General features: G+C 41.5%; 1 protein-coding gene across 1 annotated transcript in view; it reads right to left on the reverse strand.

Moving 5' to 3' along the window:
• Nucleotides 1-14,072, reverse strand: part of sbno1 (strawberry notch homolog 1 (Drosophila)) — a 30,130-nt gene extending 16,058 nt beyond the window's left edge. Inside the window, exons 1-8 of the mRNA XM_037691952.1 lie at nucleotides 13,741-14,072; nucleotides 11,251-11,370; nucleotides 11,069-11,167; nucleotides 10,745-10,972; nucleotides 6,144-6,285; nucleotides 3,928-4,028; nucleotides 3,748-3,844; nucleotides 1,167-1,327 (exon numbers count right to left, since the gene is read on the reverse strand). Coding sequence (XP_037547880.1) covers nucleotides 1,167-1,327; nucleotides 3,748-3,844; nucleotides 3,928-4,028; nucleotides 6,144-6,285; nucleotides 10,745-10,972; nucleotides 11,069-11,167; nucleotides 11,251-11,370 — 948 coding nt within the window. The 5' untranslated portion in view covers nucleotides 13,741-14,072. The remainder of the gene's footprint in view (nucleotides 1-1,166; nucleotides 1,328-3,747; nucleotides 3,845-3,927; nucleotides 4,029-6,143; nucleotides 6,286-10,744; nucleotides 10,973-11,068; nucleotides 11,168-11,250; nucleotides 11,371-13,740) is intronic.
• Nucleotides 14,073-14,327: the final 255 nt, after the last annotated feature.

Genomic DNA, 14,327 nt, shown 5'->3' on the forward strand with positions numbered 1-14,327 from the left:
ATTTTTTTATATATTCTGTTATTTTTTTATATATTCTGTTATTTTTTGATATATTCTGTTATTTTTTATATCTTGTGATTCCTTGTGTATTTTCCTTCGTACTGAAACTCTGGCACAACGATTTCCCGCGGGCTCAATAAAGTTCTATCTCGTGTCTGTACAGCGCTTCATCGCGCTGTTTTAAAGGTGAAAAGGGTTCGTTGTGCTCGAACCTTTTGTTGGGGCTTGTTTTCAGCGCTGTCTACAGAAAACATTTTCTGCTGTTCATCTGACAAATTAAATCCAAACCATCTCCAAAGAGCCATCTTTGTTTTCCTGCTCACCAGCTGCTCCGTGAACGCTACGTGCCGTCCCACCTGGAGAAGCAGGAAACGGGGGAGCGGGTGAGGGGCTGGGGGAGGCGAGGGCCGCGTGGGATCAAGAGAAAACAGCAGGCGGATTTTCAACTACACCGTTTATATCGAGATAGTCCCATCTTATAACTCGTAAATGAAATGATCTCTATATTTTAAACATTGACGTGTCGCCCAGCCCCATCTCCGCTCAGTAAAAACGTTTCTAACGAGCGATGCCTGCGGCTCGTCTGTGCTGCGTTCAACAGCCCAGAAACTAAACTAAACAAGCAAAAATACTTTTAAATTAATCATGTTAGGTGTAAAATGTTAATATTGGATAAACTCCTGCAGTGCAGCGATGCTGTTGAGGAAATAAAGCTCTGCTTCAGCTTTTTGTTTCAGTGAAACGATAAAACTTTTAAATGTCTCCGCCTGGTTTTTAAACCGTCTCCTGTGCCGTTCGCTCACGTTCTTTTCTTAGAAAACGGAAGCAGAGATCATACGGTGTGCTGCTTTAAAGAAAATGTTACACCTGACAAATCTTACAAAATAAAGGCATAAATAAAAAATATTGAGCTCTCGATGGGCTAGCCAGCCTGCTCCGATCTCTGATTAAAACTGACAACACCTGGTCAGTTAGGACAAATATTTGACAAAACATCCCTTTAAATTACAAATTACAAATTAAAACAAAACACAGGTGAACAAAGATCAGCAGGTACAGCAATTATCCATCTAACGCATACAAAGAACTAATTAACAGAAAAAGTGATTGTGAAGATGCAGACAATGGTTTTCTGAACAGTTCTCAGAGTAATTAACGCTGCGTACCTGAGCTGCGTAGGTGATGGCTTCCAGCTGCAGAGCAGACAAGCAGCCTCGATCAATGACCTCCTCTGGGATGGACAGTTTGTACCAAACATCTGGAGGGTTCACACTGGACAGAGAGCTGGTCTCCACCACAGGATCAGGATGCCTCAGGCCGATTCTCACTGCATTTAGAGCTCACAAGTAAGTTTGTTGCACGCACACGGTGACGACACACTGCTGAATTACTTTCCTAAACTTTAATTTTGTGCGAATGTTTCACAGAAGTGTAACAAAGTAATAACAAGTCAAAGAAAAGCCCTAACGTGCTGGGAGAGCGAGAACACACCGTTAGTATAATTCAGATAAACAGCCAGACATGCAAAATGTTGCTACTGGAAGGAACTTGGGGGTTTCTGTGCAGGTTAAAAATCAAGTTTAAATGCATCGTAGATGTGCAGACTAGAGCCCGACTGATATATCGGTAGAGCCGATAAGTTAGGCCATTATAGCCGTTTGGGGACCTGTTGCTATCGGGGATAATTGTCCCATTATCGGCCGATATAAGCACTCCTAACTTTTACTCCTAAAATGCTGGAAACAGCCGTAATTGTGCAATGTATCCAGCAGAGGGCGCATGAAGACGACTTTCACTGGTCGTTCACTTAAGTTTCACTTTCAGCACAGCCGAAGCAGGGAGCAATACTGTGTAGAGTATTTTGCTGAACAGAGTATGGTGAGTTTATTTGAACTGATCTGTAAAATAAATCAATAATAAATTTTCTTCAATCCTCCAACCTGCTCGTCATTAGCTACGTGCCTCTCAAGTTAGCAAGCTAACGTTAATGTGGGTATGCTTTCCTATGTGAAGCCAGACAGCCAACAAAATAAAAAGTCCTCAGACGAGGCTTGCTTTCATGATTTTACTGAAGACCTTTAATGAATTTGTAAAAAGACAAGTCTCTCAAGGCACAAGCGTGTACGTGAGCCGTTTTCTCTCTTATTACTCGTTTTACTGGAGAAATGCCGTCAAAGATTGTTCTATGGTGAGAGCACTCACTACCTCACGTACAATATGACAAAGATCAGACGTCTCACTCTGACTGGAATTCAAACCCAAAACATTTCAACAGTTTATGAATTTACTTAAATTATTAACTATACCAGACCATTTTATTTATAGAGCACTTAAAACAGGGACATGGCCAACCAAAGTGCTGTACAGACAGAACAACAGGTAGCACACGAAGCAAAATACAAAATGAGGTAAATCAGAATATAGACATAAAAACGATGCAGATAATAAATATGACAACTAACCAGTGTGGAGCATACAGGATCAAAACACGGATCATCAACTATGAACTTGTCACCTAATTTTTGTAACTTACTCACGTGATGAACTTACGGTCTTTGAACAAAAGGCAGCACAGTGGGACTAATTAAATCTGATCAGCTTAGCTTCATGATTGCTAACAGCTAAGCTAAATAAACAAGCCCCGCTCCACTCGCAGTTTACAGATTCTTGGGGGTGAACGAAACAAAAATAAATTCAACCGTCATATCGATTATTGGTGGTCGCCTAACCCTCCCAATATCGGTATCACCAATAGCCAAAATATCCTCATCAGGTCAGGATCTAGTGCAGACAATTTTCAACCTTTGAAAATCTATTTAGTTAACGTCAATCTGGATTTATGTCCGATTCATGTATAAATTTCAAGTGACAAACAATGTTACTAGCATTAGCTTTTCTATGGCGTTTTCAGTATTAGGTTAGCATTTATGCTAACTGTTGGTCAGCAGCCTGTTGTTCGGGTTTCTTAACAAATGTTACGTGCTCTTCATCAAGTATTAATGAGTCCATGTTAATATAATAAGACAGTGGCGTGTGAAGACAATCGCTACATCAATAATCGCTTTATAATCCCCCCAGTCCTCTGAATTACTGACTGCAAGCATCTTTCAGTGTTTGGTTCTGGGAGGCAACGGGAATGAACGGGAAAAAACGTGTTTGAACGGACATTTTGATATATTCTTAAGCTTTGTCTTTAATTACTTTTTTGGAAAACTTGGAGCATTGTTAGCATAAAAAAGGAAAGAAAAAAAACATATATATATTTAAAAAAGGCTGAAATGTTGCCTCAGCACGGACGGATGAACCCTCAAACTTGAGGCTTGCCAAGATAAACAGACCAAAAGTGAAACTCATGACGACCGCCACCATTTCCCAACAATAAAACATGAAAAACGAGAATCTGAGTGAGCTTTTAAAAATAATGGAACAGAGAATAAACTTTGGAAACACTCGTGTTTTAACATACTTTGTTCTAAGAGTATCCAGACCTAAAAATACTAAAATCATCTTTGTGCTCTTTAAACTTTGAGGCTGCAAAGGAACTCTACAAACACGTTTGAATTGGTAGTATTGATTAAAGATGATACAGCAGCATAATGTTTCTACACAAATGAATAATAATTTCAATTTATAGATATTTTAGCATCGAGGCCCACCCTTGATGCTTTTAGTCTTAAATGGACTGTGGTATTCTCACGGTGATCGTCACCCTTTAAATCCGACCTCCTCAAATAAAATGATTCTTACGTTTCAATGGCATGTACTCTGCGTAGGTCTCTGCGTGACCGAGCTCATCTTCCTCTTCCTCCTCAGGCTCATCTTCCTCCTTTAGCCCTGGGGCTTTCTGTGCACGGATTCAAAAATAGTGATGATGTTTGGACATTGTCTTTTTTTAAAAGAGTTGTATAAGAAGATAAAAACACTTACCAGAGAATTTGAAAGGTTTTGTATTTTGACGTCATCTTTAACCCAGAGCCTGGCACCGTCTTTACCAAACACATCCTTCTTGATTCCATTGTTCACGTCACCTGGAACACCAGCAGAAACCAGACCGGTACTGGTTAGGTCACTGGTGGATTTCTCAGCCTGTTAACTGTTAGCGCAGGAGGCTGGAGTCACTTCCAACATCAACTGTTTGAACTCTGATCACTGAGGAAAATGTCTCACCAGCATCACAGACATCAGAATCAGCAGCAGCTGTCAATCAATGTGTAGATAGAGCACGATAACATGCGTTTTCAAGAATCTAATGAATTATTTTACATTGAACTGATCTTTATTGTTTATCGTGCAGCAGTCCCAGCTGAATGAACGCAGTTTCTGTAACTACAGACAAGATCGTGAACTCTGATCCACATCAGAGCATCATGTTGTGAACATTTAGACGGGTTGAACCCTTTAACTTTACTTCATCCATCCATTGTCTTCTGCAGGTGGTGAGCCCACGGGAAGGAGGGCCCACGTCTCCTCTTCGGGCTGTGCCCAAACTTTAATTCATTTTGTTAATTAAAAAAAAAAGTGCATTTTCCTCCACTAGTCCTCTGGGGCAACATGCACACCCTCCTCTGTTCTCCAGAGCTCGGAACTGATGCTTGGTTTTGTTGGCCCAGTCAGAGGGGTTCTAGATGGACCCTCTTCTCTGCAGAGTCAGACCTCCTAGTAGGGCTGTGTTCGCTCTTCATGGTCTGAAACAAATCATGATCACCCTCTTCATCATCAAAGTCCTCTCTGTCTTGACTCGGACTGTTTCTCCTTCATGATCCTCTCCTCTGTCCGAGAGGTTCTGACTTGGCGGTTCCGTCCTCCTCTGGGTCTGCAGCTCCGTCCGCCTCACGTTCAAAAATCATCTCGTTTTGACTCGCACTAAAACTGACTATATTCAATTCGGTTTATTTCTAAAGCTCCAAGTCACAACAGAACTCGTCTCAGGGACTGAACAGAAACATTCAAATATAAAATAATAATTTAACAGAAACATTCAAATATAAAATAATAATTTAACAGAAAAATTCAAATATAAAATAATAATTTAACAGAAACATTCATGTATAAAATAATAATTGAACATTATTTATCTGAGGAGCAGCTTTGAGTTTAACTCCATCACTGAACTCTCATCTTGAACAAGCATGAAGGCGACAGTGGAAAGAAAAACTCCCTCATGAGGAAGAAACCTTTAGCAGAACCAGGATCAGGACAAGAGGACCATCTGCTTCAACCGGCTGGGTTTGGTAGGAATAGATACACAATGGCAGGTCAAGAATCACATGTTAAGATAGAAATAGTATCAAATGAAAACTATTCAATTTTAACAATTCATTTAAGGACATGAGGTCAGTTTGTCCTCTAGTAGTCTAAGTCTATAGCAGCATAACAAGCCGACCCTAACTATAGGATTTATCAAAAAGGAAAGTCTTAATCCCAGTCTTCAAACTGGACAATGTGTCAGCCTCATGGACAGAAACTGGAAGTTGGTTCCACAAGAGAGGAGCCTGAGAACTGAAAGATCTTCCTCCCATTCTGCTGCTGGAAACTCTAGGAACCACAAGTAAACCTGCAGTCTGAGAGCGAAGTGCTCTGTTAGTAAAATATGGAACAATAAGATCTGTAATATAAGATGGAGCTAGGTTGTTGAGAGCTTTGTAGGTTAGAAGTAAGATTTTGAATTCTATTCTGGATTTGACAGGGAGCCAATGGAGAGAAGCTAAAACTGGAGAGAGATGATCTCTCCCAGTAACTCCAGTTAAGACTCTGGCAGCAGCATGAAAACATGTTTATGAAATGAACATATAAATGAAATAAAGTAAGGTAAGGCATCATCAGCATGGTGTTGAGATCTGAACAGGTTTTCTGTCAGATGAGAGCTCCTGCTCTGATGTCGGTTCTATTTTAGGCCGTTTATAGCACATTAAAATAAATTTTATAGAATGGGGAAGTGAAATATTCATTTTGAGCACAAATTAACTGTTGTGTGTAAATGTCATTGCTGTAAGACGCTGAAACTTCTGGAAAATTCACTATCAAAGTGCTTGAACTTGAAATAAGAACCTCGTCGAAGATCTGGAACAACTGCAGAGTTGAAAGTCGGTGTTTTTGCCCATTTGAGTAAGTTACCTGAAGTTTTTTTTTTTTTTTTAAGTTACCTGAAGTCGTGGCTGTAGCCGTTGCCACAGGCGGAGCGATGTCAGGTGGAGGTTTTAACTTCATGAGCTCTTTTAGGCTGTTGCTCTTTAGACCCATGTTCTTCACATTGCCAGTTCGAAGTAGGTCTTTCAACTGAATCTGCTGAAAAAATGATATGTGATCAGAGTAAATAAGAGAAAATGTTTTTTGTGCGTGAATTTGTGAACGAACTATATATCTACATACGAGAGCCTGACCGATAAACTGGTAGGGCTGATATACGTGTTTGGGGACATATCGGTATTGATGAGAACTCTCCCATTATACTCAGATATAAAGACTTCTATCGACCAGTAGCCCTCACCCTGATAGTCGCTAAAAGCTTCTAAAAACTGGTCATGACCCACATCAGAACAACCATCAACGAGGACCCTCATCAGTACACATACCGCAAGAACCAAGAGAGGACACCATCTCTTCTGTGGTCCACACTGCTCTCACCCACCTGGAGCAGAACTCCTACATCCGTATGATCTTTGTGGACTTCATGTCTGTCTTCAACACCATGATCCCCCAAACCCTGATGGACAAACTATTCACACTAGAACTAAGCCCCTCCATTTGCAACTGGGTCCTGGACTTCTTAACAAACAGACCTCAGTCAGTGAGGATCCACAACTTCTCCTCCTCCACCATAACCCTCAGCACTGGCTCTCCTCAGGGATGTGTGTTGAGCCCTCTCCTGTTTACTCTGCTCACTTAAATTTCCCTCTGGGATTAATAAAGTACTTTTGAAAGTACTTTTGTATGATTGTGCAGCTACCCATCCAGGCTGTCACATTGTAAAGTTTGCAGATGATACAGCGGTGGTGGGATGCATCACAAACAATGATGAGTCCAGCTACAGGCAGGAGGTGGAACACCTGGAGAGCTGGTGCAGAGAGAATAACCTTCACATCAATGTGAAGAAGACAAAGGAGATGATTGTGGACTTCAGAAGGAACACACACACCTACACCTAGGGCTGGGCGATATGGACCAAAATTAATATCTCGTTATTTTAAGATAAATGGCGATATATGATATATATCTTGATATATTTTTCTTTCCATAAAGTTGTAACACAAATATATTTCTGAGTCGAAGCTTTGTCCCAGTTGTCACACATCTTAAAGCTGCAACTACAAAATAAATGTCTCAAAAATAAAATGGTTTTTTTTCCCCCCCTGCATAACAAAACCAAAAGCACATCTTGTGCACTTAAAATTTAAACAGAACACATACAGAGCAACCATAATGAAAGGCTGACTGCTCTTTAAAAGTCTAATGAAGTACATTAATCCAACCTTTATTAACTAAACTGTTAGAAAGCCCACATTGTTGTGTAGTTGGCTTCTTTACAGAGCTCAGTTCCGATTGATTACAGCTCATTTCTTTCTGAATTTAAAAGTTCCTATGCTCTTGAATGCACCGCCCTGTGTAAAAGTTTCAAGCTGCTGTCAGGGGCCGTTTACACGGCGCGTATTTTGAGTGAATCCACTTTCTCTCTGCGGTTCTGCTGCTCATTTACACGACACCAGTGGCCCTCTTTGAATCCGGAGTTTCTGAACCCACCTCTCAGAGCGGAGGTTTTTGTCTGACCGCCCGCTGAGAATATAAACATCTATAAACAGTATTAATGTTAGCGTGGGAGATATATAATGAAGTTATCTGGACTTATATGATTTAAACGATGCAAAACATGCTGCGTGTTATTTAAGTTGAAAATGAAGACATCAGGTTTAATTTTTATTTATTTATTCAACAACACAAACTGTATGTCACACAAACACTGATAATTAAACTGAACACACTATTAAAAACACTTTAACCGAACTGTAAAAACATTAATGAAGTGGACTCTGCTCCGTTTTCATCCTGGATACTGGTGACGTTGTTTTCTGGCTCGTTCAGGCCGTCACTCCTTTGATTAATGCAGCTTAAAATATTGAATGGATTGAATAAAATAAATGAGGGGAATTTTAAATAAATAGTTCATCCAACATCTCTCTTCGACGTCCTCCTGCACTGCACCTGGGCCGAGCCTCGCTCCGAACCGGTCCGCCTGGTGGAAGGACAGCTTCTTCTTCTTTCAGGAAAAATAAAAACTCAGCTGGTTGTTGTGTAACCGAAGTAAACATCATTAAGAACGTTGATTTACCTGCTGTAAATCAGCTACTGATGATCACGGAGCAAAGTCCGACATCGTCGACTCGGTTCTGGTCCACTCAGCGACCGGTGTGGAGCTGTTAGACGAAGCGGTGCCGCTTGGCGTCAAATCTGTCGACTCTCATCCAAAATCCATCTTTAACTTGTTGTTACATCGTTGTTGTTGTTAGCTGAGCTCTTAGTCCAGAGGAAAACAGCGTGCAGAGGCAGCAGGCATGTGCATTGGGTGAAGGTACAAAATTCACAGCGCCATCTAATGACCCGGCATGGTAACTACAGCAGATTCGGGAGGGCGGGGTGGATTCCTCCGGTTGCATGTAAACATAAAATTTGTCCGTATCAACGCGGATCTTATCCTCTAATTAACAGCCATAAAAACCTGTTTCCCCCCATCGTGACTGTGTAACTATGATCTCAGAGTATTTCTTCTCCCGGCACAAGACGGAGCCTTGCAGCTTTGTTGAAGCAGCCACCGTCATTTGCACACCTTATCAGGAATTTAAAGTGGTTCTCCCACTGAGAGTCAACAAAGACCTGTCTGCATATCTGTAGCTTCTTCAGCTGGAGCAAGCAGCCGGGGAGGAGCGGGTTTGTCAGTGAGGGAGGAGGAGTGATAGTGTGAAAGGTTGCAGCCTGCAGAGTCAGACTGGGAGAAAAACTGCTGGAGTTATCTTTATGCAGAGTACAAGACTATATCGCCTTATATTGATACAGTCTCATTTTATATCGTGTTTTAAATCATCTCAATATTTTTAAAATACCGATATATCGCCCAGCCCTACCTACACCCTCCTGAACATAAGAGGATCTGTGGTGGAAGTGGTCTCCAACTACAAGTACTTGGGTGCACACCTGAACAACAACCTCAGCTGGAGCAACACCACCACCAGCCTGATGAAGAAAGATCATCAGAGACTCTACTTCCTCAGACGGCTGAGACGAGCTGGTCTGGAAGCTCAGTCCTCACCTCCTTCTACAGGTGTGCAGTGGAGCGCATCCCGTGCTCCAGCATCAACGTGTGGCATGGAGGCTGCACAGCTGCAGAAAGAAAAGCTTTGCAGAGAGTGGTGAAGGCTGCACAGAAGATGTTGGAGTCAGCCTCCCCACCATCACAGACATCTACACCTCCAGATGCAGGAAGAGGGCCACCTGCATCATGAAGGACCACACTCATCCAGCACAGACTTTTTGCCCCACTCCCCTCAGGAAGGAGGTTGAGGAGCATTAAGTGTAGAACCACTAGACTGAGGAACAGCTTCTACCCTGAGGCTGTTAGACTCATGAATCTCTAACCAGAATAATCACTGTGAAAAACCATATCATGTTGCTGCTGATCTGTTTCATGTTGCTGCTGATCTGTTCCATGTTACTGCTGATCTGTTCCATGTTTCTGCTGATCGGTTCCATGTTGATGTGTTCATCTGCTCACACACTCATGTTCGTGCTGCTGTTCGACGTATTGTTTTTATGCCGTTAGTTCTTCATGTATATTTGTTCTTCATATCTTATGTTTTTCTTTTACATTTTATTGTTGGATGTAACTGGAACCCTGTGAACATAATCTCATTCCACCACATGAGATGCGAATGACAAATCTCTGACTTCTAATTTTCACCTCAAATATACTGGGAACAAGGTGCGTCCTTAATGGCAAAAGGTGTAATTGTACAATGTATCCAGCAGAGAGTGCATGCGGACTAGTTTCAAGTAATTCATTCAACCTTTATTTCTACAGGCTGGTCTCACTGGACCTCGAGGACTCATTTACAGAGACCTCCAAGTCATGGCCGTGCCACTTGACTCGCAGCGCAGCCGAGAGGAAACCCAAGAAGCAGGGAGCAATTAAATACTGTGTAGCATATTTTTCTGAACAGAGCATGGTAAGTTTATTGTAACTGATCTGTAAAATAACATTTAAAAAACAACAACAATAAATTATTTTCAATCCTCCAACCCGCTTGTCATTAGCCATGTGCCTCTCAATTTATCAAGCTACAAAATGTGAATGCATGTTAGAAAGACTGTTTTTATGACCAGTGCACCGTTTGCAAACCTAGTGTGGGAATACATATAGCGTGGATCTGATTAGCTTAGCTTCATGTTTGCTAACAGCCGCCTGCACCACCCAGCCTTCCAAAGCACAGACAACATCACCCCAAACATCAGTGGCATGTGTGAACAGGGTTAGCTCAGGCACAGCCTGAAAGGGCCAGAGTTGGCAGAATTAACCTTCCCCTCACAAAACCAGTACTGACGATAGCCAAAAAGAAGTGGAGCGCTATGCTATGTCTGTATTGCACACTATGTTGTTGGCGTCAGAAGTCGACAGGAGGGGGGGTAGGCTCGGTTCTGTTGACAGGGCGGGGCATTGAATAATGGTACGGGGGAAACACCGGATTATTTATAAACTTACCTGATCTTTGTTAGAAGGCACTACTGCAGACACTGAATGGGGAACACTTGTAGTCGTGGGGGCCGATGGCCCTCGCAGAGCTGAATTAGCCACATGAACGACCTTGGTGACAGTTATGGTATGCTTGATTGGGTTGGTAACCGACTGTTTGGCCGCAGCAGCTCCAAGCGACGGCAACTGATTCAGCTGATTTAAGACAAACGTGGTGGTTGATGGCTGCGGTTTATGCTGACACAAAAACAACACGGAAGTTTTAATTCACCGGAGCAACAAATCATTGTTCGACAGGTCTATCAAAAGGAACACCAAGCTGTGTTTTCTCACTCTGATTGTAACGATGGGGACTGCAGTTGAGGGCTCCGGTCGAACGACCTCCACCGATTCTGTTCCCACACCAACATCCAGAGCACTGATAGAGATGGACTGCAAGAGAACCAAAATTCACCATTTAACGTTTACACTGGAGGAAATGTAGAACATGGTCTACACCCAGACAATAATCTTACTTGTTGGGCCGTGGAAGGCTGGATAACATCCTGGGAGTCTATGTCTAATAAACCAAGATCATTTGGACAAATTCCACTTTCACTTAAAGCAGCGAGGAGTAAATCCTGTCCAGGCTCCATCTGAAAATCAAACGAGCACCACCTCAGTCAGGGATTAGGTAACGTCATAAAATGCATTAAATAAAAACAAATCCATCAACAGTAAATCTAAATATTAGTCAATCTGCAGGCTCTTAAATGTTACGTTTGATTTATAGTTTTTCACCGTTATGCATCCAGTTAATCAAAACGATTTATTTAAATCACAAAGCCTGACAAAAGATCTTTTCCAAAACTTGTCTTCATAAAACAACGAGGGACCAGAAGTACTTGGTGTTTTTCAACCCATAACTTTGGGAACTGTTGCTTTAGAACAGATGTGGGCAACATACGACCCGGGGGCCAAAAGTGGCCCTTGAACAATCTCTATCCGGTCCCCATTTTCCTTAATTGAAAATAACTTTTAAATACGTTGATGAAAACCTGCATTTTATCTATGACATTCAAGAAAATCTAAATTAGGCATCTTGGACAAATACATAAAAAATCTTTGGGTTAAAAATGGCTAAAACCATCTTTTTTTATTGACTTATTTTTTATGTTTTAATTTGAATTTTTATTTTGCACACTTTAAGCTAAAAAATATTTTCATGACAGTTTAAAAGAGACTAAGTCTTACATCCTAAAGATTGTCGAGAAAAGAGTCGTATGCCAATAAAGTCGTAATTTACGAGAATAAAAAGCCAGAAAGCTCCTCTTCCACAAAAGAAGCAATAACTTCCAAATCCGTGTGGTTCTTTCTTCGAAACAGACATAGTCCTTCGCACAATTGTTTCAAAGTCCTGATACTGACAATAATCTGATGCTCATGTGGTAACACATTAAGTATTTCCTTATTTGTAAAACCAGTACCAAAGTGTAACTTAAGATGCTTAACTTGTACATTTTTATACTTTTGTTGGGTGTAACTGGGACCCTGTGTACACAATTTTGTTCCACCACATGTACCACATGTGGTGCGAATGATGAATAAAGAACCTTGAATCTTTGACCATTCATCAGTTTACCACAGTAAAAGCTGCTTTTTGTGTCGGAGTTCTGATAATATCACAACTTTATTCTGGTAATATTACGAGTTTATTCTGGTAATATTACGAGTTTATTCTCTTACTACTAGGGGCCTTGATTTCCTTAATTTTGGCAAATCAGAAATTGTCCAATACTTGCACGAGAAACTAATTTTTTAAAAAGTTTTAACAACAATTGTCTGAACTTCATTCATATTTCAGAGCTCTACCTCACGGCCAGTTAAAATAGGATTGTATTGGTTCTAGGATGTTGTTCAAGGGCATGTTTTCAACAAAATAAGACTGAAAATCGAAGGTGCATTGTGACCTTATAACACCTGAGTGTTGCTTCTAAAACTAAATCAGTATTGGCCAAAATCAGAAGGTCAGCAGACTTTTTAGAAATCATGAAACTGCAATCGGTGCAGCCCTTCTTACTGCTACTACTTTTTAATCTCCTCATGAGTAACATGGGTGAAGTCAAACAGGCAAACCAAAAAAATCCCTAATTTAATCTGAAACCAAAAATGAACTAATGAAAATTATTTCCAATTAGAATAAAAAAAAAATCATGTTTTACAAAAGCATGCAACTGTGATGAATTCGTATAAACAAATGAAAGTGTTTAAAGTTTAACTTGAAGCTCAACCCAAAGCAAAGGGAGTAAAAATAAAAGCCTAAAACCTTCACAGAAGCATTAAAATTAAAAACGATCTGTTTGTTGGAGCAATGACTCCTGTAACAAGACACGTGTTTGGGCTGTCCAACTTCCTGCTCACCTGATTTAGCCTAGCTTACCCTCAGCATGCACCACTTTATAAAGTTTACTGTTTTTAAGTTGGCATCAGTGAAGTTCGTCACAGCAGCTAAAGCGGCTAAAGCTAAGTGACATGGCTGAACTGCGCTAGCTAAACTGAAAGCTAAAGTTACTGGTTTCACCTGAAGCTTTGTACCTGAAGTTAGCGCACACACGAGCTCAAGCTAAATGTTTTTATCAGACGAAATGTGTCCACAAGTTTGTTCGTTTACTGACGTAAAGCTCACAAGTCGTCCGGCTCGTCGGCGCCGTTAAAGCTGATAATGACGTTAAATAAATAAACAGCAGTAAGTGCGAGTCAACCAAAGCGAGACGTGTTTACAGCCTTTGGAAGCAGCAGCTGGTCTCGGCTGACCCGTTGCTGCAGCCTTGCAACGGTCGTCTCACGCGCACGGCGCAGTTTGTGTCGCTAGCTAACGTTAGCCACAGAACGCGTAACCGCGTTATAAAACCACAAACTCACGCGTTAGCCTTCAAATACGACACGGCAACGACGACTGGGGTTTCTGCCGCGCCACGACGCGGGATCAGCGCGAACAGACAGGCTCCGGGCCGTGGAGAGCTTACCTTGGGGCCGCTGCGGCTCACTGCGGTCCGGCAGCTCAGAGCTTGTTGTCCTCGCGCCGCTCCTCCGCGCTCACGCCATCTTTTTTATCAAACGCTCCGCCGCATGCTGGTCACGTGACGTGCAGGCCCACAGCGGCCGTTTTCGAGGCGACACTCCTCGAGCAGCGTCGTCCACGGCGGCCGTTGCGACGGCCGCAGGGCGCCCCTCCACGACAACATCCCGAAAGAAGCGAGAAATGTAGCATTTCTAAAACGTTAATACAAAGAAAAAACATAGCAGAGTCAGCGAGCTAATGTCATATCACGTGACCTCGCCTAGCCTCGACAGGAAGTGACGTACACGGTGTTGTTTTCCTCTTCCGTTCCTTTATTTATTTATTTATTAAATTAAACTCAAATCCTGTTCATTGACCCGCTGCATGTCTTTAATGAAGTAAAATATCCAATAAATTACGTTAAAGAAAACAGACAACGTTGATTAATTTTAAATACACAATAAACGAGAAAAACAATAAAAGTACGAAATTTACTGTTCAGGAACGTGTGCTTTTTCCCTTGCTTTACTGTAAAATTTTAATATAAAATAG

This window comes from Nematolebias whitei, chromosome 18 (genome assembly GCF_014905685.2).
Source record: "Nematolebias whitei isolate Nwh7 chromosome 18, NemWhi1, whole genome shotgun sequence".
Classification (NCBI taxonomy): Eukaryota; Metazoa; Chordata; class Actinopteri; order Cyprinodontiformes; family Rivulidae; genus Nematolebias; species Nematolebias whitei.